Genomic DNA, 14,550 nt, shown 5'->3' on the forward strand with positions numbered 1-14,550 from the left:
GATCTGAGCCAACTCATTTGATACTAAGAAACATGTGACTATGAAAGTTTAATTTCAAATGAACACGTGGGTAAGAAGAAAGGTTAAAAACGGAAATAAATCTGGCTTTAGCTAATGCAAATTGCCAAAATTGGTAGGAGACCCAGAGGAGTAATAGAGGACTGTCTCAATGGATGTCCAGAAGTCAGATGCCATCTTGTGGAGTCCTAAGCTATCCGAGAACTGTCTGGAGATAAAAACCACAGGTGCTTCTATTTCATTCCAAGAGAAAATGGCACTATGGCTGAAAGAAATTATCATGCATGGGGTTCTACTTCAGTAAAACTAATATTTCAAGCTTCTTCTCTTGCCATCAGAATCCAAGATGTGAATCTTCTGTTTGCTTGCGTTCCACTTTAGAAGTATCAATCCCAAACTTAAATAATTACTGCCGTGCCCTCATTACATACAAGAGCTGATTCGGATTCCGAAACGTTTTCAAGATGGGTTGATGTCTTAACTTAATGAAGTCTTTTACACCTTTCATAGAACTGCGAGTTTAGATCTATTACATGGACCAAGTCCTTTACATATTTTGTTTTATTTGCGAGTGATTCAATATGAAGAACAGGATGTCTAGACAATAGCTAAAAGCATATTTCATGTTCGTGCCTGTGTCTACTGTAATCCAAAACTTAGCACTTAAATTTACTATGGGTGTCATGACAAAATTGTTCTCTTAGAAGCCTCTCTATTAAAGAAGCCTCTGTTAATGACAAAAAATGGGTTTTCCTGCTCTCTCTATTAGCACATAACATGTTTTTCTCTTGCATTACTGCGGCAAAAGTCCAATTTCCGTGGATACATTACTCTCCATGAGGTTTGCTAACCACAGCATACACTGTTGATACTGTCTAAAAACCTTAATCTTACTTGGACAAGCACAGTACATAGTCTTCAACAATTTTACTGGTCACATTCGTTGATGTCACTAAAATTAGGTTTTGCAGAAATAATTTGATTGTAAAAATATCCTACAATATCACAAAAGAAATATGAAACCACATTAAAACAGGAAGAACATTCTGTAAAATTTATTGAATGGCCAAAGTACAAAGTTAGTATTAAAATCCAACAAGAAAATATAAATACAAATCTAATATTTAAAAACCTCTCTAATCCATTTGGCTACATCTTTAGTAACTTTCTAATTGTGCTCAAGGAATGTCTACTCACTAAGTACCACACATACGCTGTTGCAGTATTGTGCCACTCAATCCTCACTGAGAATCTATGTACTACCTATGGATATGTTCATTTTACATCTTGTGACGCACTACCTTACTCAAATTAGGATAATTATATTGTATGGCTCTTTAAGGCAATAAAAAGACTTCTTCACAACACATTTCAAATGTTTTAGCACCTGAGAAACAGTTTCGTCATCTCATGCATCAGACACTTATATAAAACTTCATTGGTCGTCAGATTTCGTCCATTTCTTTCATCACAGCTGAGAATAATTAACCAACAATCATTCATTTTGAAAGTTTCGCAGTCACACCTGTAAAAATACCTATTGCAGCTGCATTAATCACTGATGCATTCAGTTACATGACCTACGTCATATGCTCGTCATAACAAAAATGATCAGCATAACCTGCATGTTTTACTTTTAAAGGGATAAGGGCTCAACATACTTGCACGTTTTAAGATATAATATCCACAATGGAAGCCACAAGAGTTTTGATTATGAATTCCAAGCTACAAATAACTTTCCTTGAAGTCTTTCGAATATGAAATACTTCAATTTTATGTTGGCTTTACGGGCTTAAATATATACTTATTATAGTTGTAAAACAATCTCAATAATTGGCTCTCAAAATAAAGCTGTACAGTGTATGGTCTGTATATATATCACTTTTTCTGAAACGAAACTGCTCCCGATAAAACAACGCCATGATACAGTTACCGTGCACCAAGGAACAGATCTTCTCACTAAGAGGAAGTCTGCCATAATGAAACAAACCACCATCATCTCACTATCACCAAGTACACAGCCATTCACATTATCACACGAAGCTGGTTTTATCATCCTTTAAACATATCACATTTAAACACAAATGATATCCTCATACCGAATGCTCGAAAGATATATATAAACATTTTTACACTAAAATCAAACGTTTTCCTCAACAACTATCAGTTTCGTCAAATTGCTAAAACCAATTGGAGCAGCCTTGATGCATGAAGCTGTGAATAACAGTGAGAAAGTAAATTAATCCCCGGCTATTTACCTAATCAGTTCTGCGGAATTCAGCCTGATATCTCTTAAAGACCGAAATTAGTACTACTACTATTACTAAAATACAGAAACTAGTACTCCTAGCACTAAAACAAAGCTCTGTCAAGTAGAAAACATCGTCCCAAGGGATTGGCTGAAGATCCGCGAGTGACCAAGACAGAAGACCCCTAATATTCATCCAGTACCACAAGCTAAAAACAATGATTTTTGCTGTTTTCACTTACAAAACAGGCTTACTGCAGTCTTTAGTAACTAAAAACCATGCTAACAATTATTGTGGGGGTAAATAGTCCTCGTGTCAACAATATACTCCTCTTAAAATATATTATAAAGCATCGTATAAAATATAACAACTGCTCTCAAAATTCAGGAAAGGGATAAAATGGTTGTGAATAGGATATCGATCAACATTTTGCAAATAAATATAAAACTATATTTGTGTGTTAGGCCTGCACGTTGACAAGGCCTAAAATCACAGTCCCATAGTAACCAATGATAGACCATATGCCCTCCTAGTTGGACGGGCCTTTGATAAAGCTTTGTGAAGGGAACACACACCATCAGAAAAAATGAATGGTAAGAAGCGCACTAGGTTCATTCTGAATCGTTACGTTTGACACAAATTGCTATTGAATATTATGACGATGAAATTAATATTATTTGCGACCTGTATGCCTCCCCAAAACACATGATGACAGAGAAAATATCCTTGAATGTCCTGGCCAATTATTTCTTGATGAATTACCATCAAATGAAATTTAATTACTTTTTACAATAATTTTTACTTTATCAGTTATTTACGAAATTGTGATTATAAGAAAAGAACTAGAAGTACATTAAATACCCTTTGAGCAAGTTCACTTCTATAAAACAGAATTTCCATGAGTTCATGTCCACGATATTCATTCCTTACAGGAACAATGAGAGACTATTCACGATATTCCTCACAGGAACAATGAGAGATTAAACTCACTCTTCCCAAGAAGTCCCAACATACAGTTATTCAATTCTGGACATTTCCTCGTCTGGGTCAGCTCAGAGTTCGTCGTGTTTGGGTCCTGAGAATTCCTCGTGGGAGATGTACCCATCTCTGTCTTTGTCCTCGTGGTGGAAGATTTCCTCCGTGATCTTGTGAGGATCTTGGCCGTTTTCTATTTCCTCTGCGGGAAGTTGCACTTTGATGTATTCTAGAACCTGAAGACAAATATCAGGAAGACAAGAAGGTAAGTCAAAGAAAACTATGGTTTGGAAATAAACACAAGAAAAAAAAAATCAAATCATGGTAACTATTTTGGGCATCTACAGGTGGACAATGAAAAAAATATATATATATGTTTATAAATAAAAATCAGAGGAACTACAGATTACAAAGGTCATCTGGAAGGCATAGGAGTTTGGTGTGCCTACAGAAGGGCTTTATTTAACTTGGAACCAACATAAATAACAAATGCTCGAAAGGTCTTAGATGAACGGGAGGTGCAACAACAAGTACCTTCTGAGCAAACATGTAAACAATAACAATGGCCATCATTACATACGCATAATGAGTGACTAATTACCTTTCCGAAATCAATTTAGTGCTGTTTTTCACTGCACAAAAGTAATGATCATTGCTAACTTCAGTCTGGAAGTAACCAAATAATAATCAAAAGAAATCTATATTCTCAAGACCTGTATCTTAGATTCTCTCGTCATTATAAAACCAGGGACAGCTACTTCAAAGTTCAAACAAAAGGCGAAGAAGTCAGGCTAGGTCAGGGACACAACAGTAAGTGAAGAAAGACCGCAGAAAACGTCGTTACTTCTAGCCTAAACATCACTACTTCTAGTTTCCAACTTTGTACTGTACGTATAAACTTCTCACCACAATGGAGAACTTTTAGAGTGATTGCTCCAAAAAAACTGGTCTTCTGAAAAAAAGATAGATGCAAAACTTCTGAAATGGAAGAAATGTTTCATCTCTCACAGAGAGAGCAATTTCTAATGTTCTAATTCCCATATTTTGAAGAGAATGATGGTTGACTTCTGATCTGAACTGGGGCACCAAAAAAAATGTCACGCTCTTGACTTCCAGCAGGACGCATAGGATTAACAAATGGTGATACTTTGAGCCCTCCCTGGATCTTTATTCTGTACTTTTACATTACATACAATTCATCATATAAAGGTTGGTTTGGATTCTTTTTTCCTAGGTGCTTCTATCTAACTGGTCTTTTGTCTGTACTGATGAGTGTGATGACTAAATATGGAAGAAGTCCGCATGGTGCTTTGTCAATCTAGATTATTAAGACAATCTTTGGCAAAATGGTTTTCAATTTCATTCCTTATTACTCTACCGTTCCTGTAGGTGACGAGACCACAACTGCTATCTTCCCCATTTTAAGTGGAGCCCATGTGGAAGTTCTCTTACTTCCCTGTATCTGCATCTGTTATGCGAAGAACAATCTTCTCACAATCTTCTCTGTTCCTGGCTAAGTATATGTTGAGAGCCCATGTTTTTTCAATCTCTCCCAAATTTACCTACTTCTCATTGGTATTGTCTGCAAAATAAAATGCTTTTTAGAGAAATTTCCCCGCTCCATTTTTTTTAGCTTTGCCTAACTTTAATTTTCAGACGTCCCCCTATTTCTGGGATTCTTATTAATGTCAATACATAGAACTTATAACATAAATAAGTCTATGAAACATCACAGCACAAATCAATACTATTCTTGATTTGTACTGCAATTGGGCATAGGAATTTAGATCTCGAGCTGCTGTTCATAGGCGCTACATATTTAGTTAGACAAGAAGCCCTGCCGCATAGGGGTGCTTTCCTATCCCAGCTCTTTCGAAAGACTCAGCTCGCTAGACTTTGACAGACAATCTCTAGGTATTCAAGTCTACTCGTAATGACAGCTTTAGTTTGTTTACTGTTATTCATTGCCTATAATAAAAGCCTTGGAGTCGATCACTTTAATCGTTCCTTCATCCATTTACTTTCTAAACTCAAGAACTTTAACTCTCACTTCCAGTTCCCCAAGTCCTGATCTAATACACAGAATTATCACGTGCCAAAAATAAAGTTTTCCGTATCTATTTTTTTCAGTAACTGACTAAATTTAGAGTGAACGGCTCACCAGAGGTCTCTTTACTTCAAAATTAATGTACCCTGCCGTATAATAAAATATTAATGCACCAAGTATCCATTAGGACAGTGGTTCCTAACTTTTTTCAGTGCCCGTACCCCTTGATATCTTAGAAAATTTTCTCGTACCCCCATCCAATACTTTCTCACGGCAAATATACAATGCCACAACTGGTTATCATGTCTCGTACCCCCAGGTTTAAGGTTTCGTACAGGTAGTACCCTAGGTTAAGAACCACTGCATTATAACTGGTTCACTTAAGGTAGATTCTTGGATGATCCCTATGCCTACGAGACGTTAGTTTGGCGGCCGCTGATTGGCTGGGAGCTGCCTACCTCCCGGTACCAGCCAATCAGCGGCCACCAAACAAACGTCTCGTAAGAATAAGGCTCATCTGAGAATCTACCTTAAGTGAATCAGTTATAGTACTATCTGTTGCAAAGCACCATATGGACCATGAGGTAAATACCACAAAATTTTCAGTTTTCGTTGCCCTCAGAGGCCTCTGCTCGTTTTACTCAGCGGCCTTAAATCCTCTCATCATTAGCTACAAATTTGTATAACATCAAAAGCCAATACGTACAAGGTATGCTTAATGAAACAAATTTGTGGTCACTGATTACAATTTTACTTTGTACACTGCCGATGGTCATTTACAAATATCCTAAAACATTAAAGACAGCCATTAACTTAAAAGCAGTAAAAGACAGAATTTTCTTTTGAAACATAGAACTCAGACATCTAAGAATTAAATCTGGATATCACGGTTAATGGGATACTGAGAATGGAAAGTAATGATCACAAAATGGAATTATAAATGAAAAGAATATATGGCGGTACTCTTTTTGTAGAGTACGTTTTACGATCTCTGAGTACAAGGAAAAGGGAATTCAAAACTTAACACTGGTCCCCCCAAAAATATAGCACTGAAATTTCCATTTTTAGAAAAAAAAACACACTTCTTTTGAGGGTACCACCGATGAACAATAAAATTACAAACAAAATAGAGCTAGGCCTACTTCTGTGGCAAACTTCGTTCTCAGAAGCAATAATGTGGCGACACATTTTTCAGATTTCTAAAAAACTTCAGCATCTCGAAAGTTGTTCATCAAAACTCCAGACTGTCTGGTAATTTCAAAGCATGAAGCAGCACTGCTTAAGAGCAGCCTAATGATTCGGTTCCTTAAATTAAAAAATAATCCTAGAGTAGTTTTAGTTTTGAAAACAAGGCAGACGTATCTCGGAAGCAAAAGGGATTGGCACTGGTATATTAAATGTCTACGAGTACTGCCACAGCCAATGCACTACCTTGACTAGACGTCAAGGAACACAGAAGGAAACAGCACACAAATCATCAAAGGACTTCGGGATCACCACTAGGAAGTGCTCTAACCAGACAACTATGTTGCGTCCCTAAATTCCCAAAAGACTAGGCCAAAGAATTATGCTATTTAAAGAGGCGCGAAATTGGCAGCGAGACAACGTTCAAGGGACAGTTGGATGGATAAAGATTAAGAAAGAGAAACAATGAAAAGTTCAAGATGGGAAACCTCTAGTTCGACATCGATACACTATGGGCGGTACACTCCCCCTGTGGGGAGGGGTGATCTAGAGGGGAGACGAATCTTTTCTTGTGTGAGAATGTCAACGCATTTCGCGAGATGCAGCCCAAAGAGACTCGAGGGAATCGCCTACAAGCATCTTCTGTCACATGCACTTGAATGATGTCATTTTCATTCTCTCTGAGCAAAATCTGCTTATGAGCTAAGTACAAGTAACAAACTAGACATCTATTTGGTCTCAGTCTTGTCTGTATCCTCAGATACTGTTGCTAAAACTAGCTACAAGCACACCTAAAATACATAAATTCAACTTCCTTTTTTTCTGAAATAGTAGCAGTAGTAGTAGTAGTAGTAGTAGTAGCAGCAGCAGTAGTAGTAGTAATAATATAGTAGTCATGTCGTGTAACTGCTATTAGCAAGAGCCAATGATGAAAGCCTACACATTAAACCTAAGATCTGCTGGATCTAAATGCTTATGTTCCAAGGATTGGAATGCATTTATGGTATTATATAAAAAGCATGATTGTGCATTGAATCAATACATTAGTTCCGTTGTCTCTTCTGTATCAGTTTTCAAAAAAGCCCTCAATACTGCTAGGCGTCCGAACTGTGTTCTCTTAAACCAAAATAAAGCCATTACTTGACTCATCCAAATTGAGCTAGGATAACTTTGAAGTTCGTCCTTGATAAGTTTGACGATCAAAATTTAATTCAATATGATCATGCTACTGCCCCGACTACATCTCTACAGACAACTAATGCAAAGCCCCGTTCCCCTTCCCAGTCCAGGTGCACCGGAGTTCAACAGCTATAGCACACAACAGTCATAAACTTTAGATGTCATCAACTACGTATTAAGAAAAATAGAAGAAATTCAAAACTCTGGAAGGGGTGCACCAGAAGTTTAATTCTGAATACTTCTATATCTTCCCCTGTATTTTCACAGAAAAAGTGTCAATCATTTAGCATTATAGCATTATCCCCATATCAATACCACAGGCAGTTATGGCAGTGCTGGTCAAAAATCCAACAAACACCTGAGATTCTGTGGTTAATTCTTTGGCTATCACCAGTGCCATCCATAACAAGCATGTACACTCTACAGGAACATGCCGAAACAACTTGCCTTGAAAAGTTCCTCATATTTAAAAGGCAATAATAACTCTGTATACATCAAATGCATTATGCAACAGCTCCTATCTCGTTCTGCAAGGAGTGAGGAAGAAGAACGAACAGACAAAACTCAGCATGTGCCTCTTCCCTTTACTCACTCTATCCATTTGTGTCTATGTATCCATCTTCGAACCTGCCAGTGTGTCTCGAATATTTGTACTTTGGAACTATCCAGACACTGAAGGCATTAGTGCAAGTACAGTAGAGGAATGTGACAAATTATTACTACTAACTTAGCAAGACATTAGTAACCAACATACCTTTCATAAATGAATAAAATAAACGTTTCTTGGGTTTGCTACCCTGTCTGTTATGTGGACCGATTTGTTATGGAGAATGTGGCCAACAAGATCTACCTTATAAGATGGCGGAAGTTATGTAAAGGATTTAAGCAGCAGGAGACAAGTCTTAGGATCTTGCTGGTAAGAAACGAAAACACGGTAAATATATTAAGTTGACTGAAATCTCTTGTTGTCAACCACTCCACAAAACTTGAACCTGAATTTTTTGTTTATAAAAGCACTTCTTACACAAAGATTAAAATTATTGTGCTGCGGAAAGCTCTGCCTTACATCCCCACATGGTATTAGATAATATTCAGATTCTATGGACAGCCTTAATCCTAACAAGGAGATAACCTGCTTCCTTGAAAGAGCATAATTCAAACAAAACATTTCTCTGCTATATTTTCTTGTGCTATTATCATTTCTTATTGTTACTCCTCAGGGATAACACTCTGCTCATTTCATCAGAAACCATTTTTAGAGGGTATTTTTAGAAACAAAAACGTTATGATTTACTGGTCCCTGAAGAAGCTCTGTCGTCTTTCCTGACAATGCCCGAGGAAACATAAAAAATGGACCTTCAGCCTCTTCAAGGTAGGAAGGCTGTAAAGCACCAATTTCCGCAGTTGGTTGGTTGGTTTACATTAAGCCTTTCACAATGGCGACCCATATCAGATGGGTAAAACGTGACAGTGACGAAGAGGCCTGGTACAGACTTCTGGAACTGGACCATCAACGAAAACAAAAGCAAAGAGGTGAGGTAAACGAAGAAAAACGCCGTATTCCAAGTCACATGCACTAGAAGAATGTCAATATCTATATTTCTCTCTGTGATGTAAACTTTCGAACCAACATCTTAATGTAGTCTTAAGTTAAGTCATTGTGTTCAAAACAGAAAATAAATGATAAATATGACAACGACCACTGAAAAACCTAACTGCATTTAGATCCTGAACTGATACGAAATCCCTCACTGCATTTAGATCCTGAACTGATACGAAATCCCTCTGTCAGAAAATGATGCTTCAGAATATTACTGTTGCAGAAAGTATGTCATGTGAATTGAAAACAAGTATAAATCATTTTGCAACGAGTGGTCCCACTGAGCTATTCATAGTGGAATGCAATAAAGCTTTATTTTTGCAAAATAGGCAAAAACAATCAACACTGACATACTAAACCATAAAGAATTCAGAGGAGATGATGTGAACAAACATGGAATCCAGGTCGGATGTACACTGCATATACACATCAACCTTTTGTATAAAGTAGTATAGACTGTATGATAGAGAATACAGACAGAATATAAATATACTCCACTCTTCAGCAAAGTGACTTAATTATCAGAAGGCCACGCCTACTGATTCGATGTGAAACAAGCAAAACCCCACCTGGAATGCAATTATAAACTCCAAAAGTGCCTCACAAATTTAAGCCACAGTCACACAGTGTAGAAGTCTATAAACAAAGGACTCAGTCACAATTCCAATAAAGGAGAAACTTTATTAGAACAAATCTCATCAAGAAACAAAGAGGATGTAACACAAAGTACTTCTGAATGTTTCAGTAACTCAAAGTTCAGCACACGATCGAAGTATCCTTCATTTAAATGCGATTTACTAACGGTTCCAATGCCCTCAGAAATTCTATGTTTACTATGCAATGCTTCTGAAAGTGCCCATTAATCGTTGTATGTGTTCTGGTCATTCTAAAGGTCAAATGTCCGAAAAATATGAAAAAATACATACTGTAATCATCATATGAGTACTACCTACTTTGACGTCGTGGTCATCTGTCTACTTTTGTCAATTTGTGCCTAAATATAAAAAAAATATTTTGAGATACATTTTGGGCACATTTGGCAGAACAATTCGTGACGCCATTGGCAATCGTGCGATGTTACCATAACTACTTTTCGCAGTCCAAAAAACAGTCACACAGCACTTTCATGCATTCAACCGCATTTTCTTTGGTTCACAACCAATCAAAATTACACCGCGTTTAAATCAGAGTACAGGCACATCTTCATCTACAAAAGCCATTCAAGAGTACTGACAAAAACAGTCTGCCGTTTAATGCCTCGCTGTCAACATTAGTAAAACTACGTAACCCAAAAAGCATCAGTAACGTCTTATTTCTAGTAGAGCATAGCTTGAGCGATGCGTGGATATTTTGAGAAGTTAGTATAGTATGTATGTGAAACAACTTAAACGAACGCAGAGAACAATATAATCGAATGCCCCAAGTCGTCACTTCCAGTTTGCTGGCTGCAAGAGCAGTTTAGCTCACTGTCCCATGAAAGTCATCAATAATAACTTAATCGTCACATACATTGTCGAGCTGATTGTCTAGATAGTCATCAGTCACGTCAAGTTTCATTACAAACAGATCCCAATTTCACCAGGGACCATGACAAAGATCTTCCCTGACCCTAAGTAGCCTTTTCATATAGACAATGGAATTGGCACATCTCAGTCCCCACCAGTGTTACAATTAATCTCAAGAGACTTGCCGAAGGTCTAAGCATTACTTAGAAAGTTATATTACTATAAGTACCATACACAGATTGCCATTTTTCCATTAAATTAAGTAGACACAAAACAGCAGTGCGTCTTGCAGACCCAAGACCACAATAGAGTCATCTAAAGGACAATTATCCCAAATTCGTCAAAAGCATAATTTCAAAATATATGGAACGGATATCTTATCTGAATCATGAGCATATATATATGTAATAATTAGGGATGCACCGGAACCGGTATATCAAGTTCCGGCCGGAACCCGAACTAGAAAACATATTCAGTACTAAAATGTAAACGAGGAGAAACACTATGGCCTACTGCCTCGCACAAGGGAACAACTCCCTTTACTTCATCATAATCATCCTCGATTCCAGCTCACAGATCCAAGCAAATAAATAAATGCAAATGAGTTTAGTAAAGGCCATGCTTTGGTATATGAATGAAGAGAAGGAACACTTTTCCCCCCTATGAATGAGTGAAAATATGAAGAAAAAGTCTTAATTAATATAGAATTAATTATTAAGTTGGTACAGTAAGATTTCAGTTTCCGCATACGTATAATGATTGAAGATTAGGAGCTTTTTTCTGCAACTAAAGAATAAATCTTAATTCATAGCCATTATAATTTTTTCCAATAAAAGTTCTTGAAAGATAACTACTTTATTTTACTAACCACTTCGTGTGTTCCTAATGAACTTATGTAAATGAAAAGTTGAAAAATATCAAGATTAGAAATAAATGCAAATAGTTAAGAGCTGAGAAATGTAAGCCTTATGATAACTGCCGAGATGTAAAATGAAAGTTCCGCTTCCAGCCGGTTATTTCCTGATAGTTCCGGCCGGAACTTGCTCAGATCTGAGGTTCCGGCCAGATGGAACCCGCCGGAACCAAGTTCCGGTGCATCTCTGGTAATTATAATTATTAATAATAATAATAATAATCATAATAATAAGCTATTGCTATCATGAGCAAACTGGTAAATCTTTTGTATTCTTGAGGTACCATTATTGAACTAAGCTCCAGGAAATACTAATGGAATGCCTGAATTTTCACACGGTATATTTGCCTTAACTCCAGATCTCAGCGAGCTACGACACAGTCTTAATACTTGTTCGTTCTTCGGCAATGTTATGCCCAATTTTTTCACAACCAAAGCCTAACACGAATTCACCTTTGTCACTGAGGAAGCCGTCCACCACTTCCTCGACACCGTCTCTCTAACCACGAGTAGGAGAAGAAGAAAGAGGAGGAGGAGTAGGAGGCGATGAGAGAAAGTCGCGGAGGGAGTCTTAGAAAAGAAAATCCACGAGATAGGGAGCAAAGGTCAGGCACAGCCAGAGGAAAGAAAGACATTGACCTTGACCGACCCAGTGAGCCAGGTCACTGACACTCTTACCACCGTTGGTCCTCACCTCCTCTTTGGACAGGTGGTCATCGCTGTCGCTGTCAATCTGCTTAAACACATTCACCACGGGAGGAGCGTCGCCGATGGAGATCAGCTCCACGTCGAAGATCAGGGTGGCACCTGCGGAAAGACGTCGGGTTTGAGACAACACGAAATGAAGGCGGCTCGCTCGAACCAGGTGGGTGAGAGCTGTTGGGAATGTCGTGAGTGATCGCGTGGGTGAGCACCTACGCCTCTGTGTCTGAGATATGATGTATGTTTGTGTAACTGTTGTTCGTTCTTTATTGGCTTGATTGTTTACCTGTCTTACTGTTAACTTCATTTGTGCTTATTTGGTTTCTTTGTTGTCCTAAAGAGCCCGTATGTAACAGCTTTTGGAATAAAAAAAAATGTATCATTACGGGTTACCTGAAAAAAAAGTATCATGAGAACTTCCAATTGTAAAGCACCTACTGGAAATGATCGACAACTTTGATTACCATGCAACATAAAAAAACTGACTAACATTGCATCACAGCTTTCATCTTTCGCCATGCTTAGCATCAAATTAAAAATTACGTAGATAAAACATTGCTGCTTAAACCCGTGAAATTCCACAGATTTATCCTAAAAGTAAAAAAAAAAATGAATTAACCGAAGTGCATTAATGGACCTGATTTACTGACAAGAGAAAGAGTAAAGCAGTTATATTTCTTTAAATCAAGTTTGACCATTTTCACTTTTTCAGGTCACAGTGAAGATGGCTTTTTGTCTCACAAGGATGACCTCAAAAGTTCCAGTTGTGGGGGTCAGTGGTATGGAGACGGAGAAATGTGCACCAAGATTCTTGGAAATTTATGAAGATATCTTCTCAAAGAAGTAATGGTGACATGGCATTACCGTCACCTGTTATTACTAAAGTTTTGGACAAGGTAGTGCTTACTGTCAAGGACTTTTCTAACATTGCCCAATACCATGGGAACTAGTCCCAAGAACACCAGATGGGACAGATACCCTGAGAATTTCCACTTTGCAGTGTGTAGATCGTCAAGCACTCTGTAGATGTCTTAGTAATAAATGAATAAATGAAAATAAATAAATAACATATATATAGTTATATGTATATTTACCTATATCTAATAATATATTACATATATATTATATATATATATATAATATATATATATATATATATATATATCTATAATACATACAGTAGACTGTATATATATATAGTATATATATATATATATATATATATATTATATAATATATAATATATATATATAATTACTACCAATGACATGACTTATATATGCATGTGGTGTATGTATGCCTATATATATGATACATTATTCACATCCATATAAATATATTACATATGTACGATTACAATCGCAGATGCGACTTTATATATGCGCATGTAGTACCACGGGGAAAATGAAAAACTGAATGTAAATCATGACCGCTTTCCCCTTTGTATCTACGACATTTTCAGAGGACTGATACATCAACGAACGAACTATAACAAGATTTAGTGAAAAGAAGCGTCCTCTAGCACAGGTATCGCCACCTGACGACGATAATGAAAATGAATGAATCCGTTAACTCTGCGCTGAAGTTACAGAGACGCTTACTGGTGATAGATACCCTTGGTCAGTGTCCCGTGAAAGAACAAATATAATGATGAAGCCTCATCATTTTCCTAGGTCCATCTTATACAAAATTATCATTAATTATTATTGTTAAAATTTACTTACACTTAATACTTTACTTATATTTTTTATCAGTTTACTGATTTGTTCATTTTTCCCCCTATGCCTCTTCTTATTTCGTTATCATGAACGCCATATTTCCTGGAAGGCTGATTTTCAAATCAATGGCCCTTATAGGTTTGTTCCATATGACTTGGGTTCATCTTTTGAATAATAACAATAATATAATTATTATAATTTTTTTTTTTTTTTTTTTTTGCTCTATCACAGTCCTCCAATTCGACTGGGTGGTATTTATAGTGTGGGGTTCCGGGTTGCATCCTGCCTCCTAGGAAGTCCATCACTTTTCTTACTATGTGTGCCGTTTCTAGGATCACACTCTTCTGCATGAGGCCCGGAGCTACTTCAGCCTCTAGTTTTTCCAGATTCCTTTTCAGGGATCTTGGGATCGTGCCTAGTGCTCCTATGATTATGGGTACGATTTCCACTGGCATATCC

At 37.2% G+C, this 14,550-nt stretch overlaps 1 protein-coding gene across 1 annotated transcript in view; it reads right to left on the minus strand.

Annotated features, from left to right (window-relative positions):
- Window positions 1-1,058: 1,058 nt before the first annotated feature.
- LOC135204063 (FK506-binding protein 2-like) overlaps window positions 1,059-14,550 on the minus strand; it is a 42,117-nt gene continuing 28,625 nt past the window's right edge. Inside the window, exons 3-4 of the mRNA XM_064234038.1 lie at window positions 12,366-12,478; window positions 1,059-3,478 (exon numbers count right to left, since the gene is read on the minus strand). Of these exons, the coding sequence (XP_064090108.1) occupies window positions 3,320-3,478; window positions 12,366-12,478 (272 nt within the window). The 3' untranslated portion in view covers window positions 1,059-3,319. The remainder of the gene's footprint in view (window positions 3,479-12,365; window positions 12,479-14,550) is intronic.

This window comes from Macrobrachium nipponense, chromosome 44 (genome assembly GCF_015104395.2).
Source record: "Macrobrachium nipponense isolate FS-2020 chromosome 44, ASM1510439v2, whole genome shotgun sequence".
Classification (NCBI taxonomy): Eukaryota; Metazoa; Arthropoda; class Malacostraca; order Decapoda; family Palaemonidae; genus Macrobrachium; species Macrobrachium nipponense.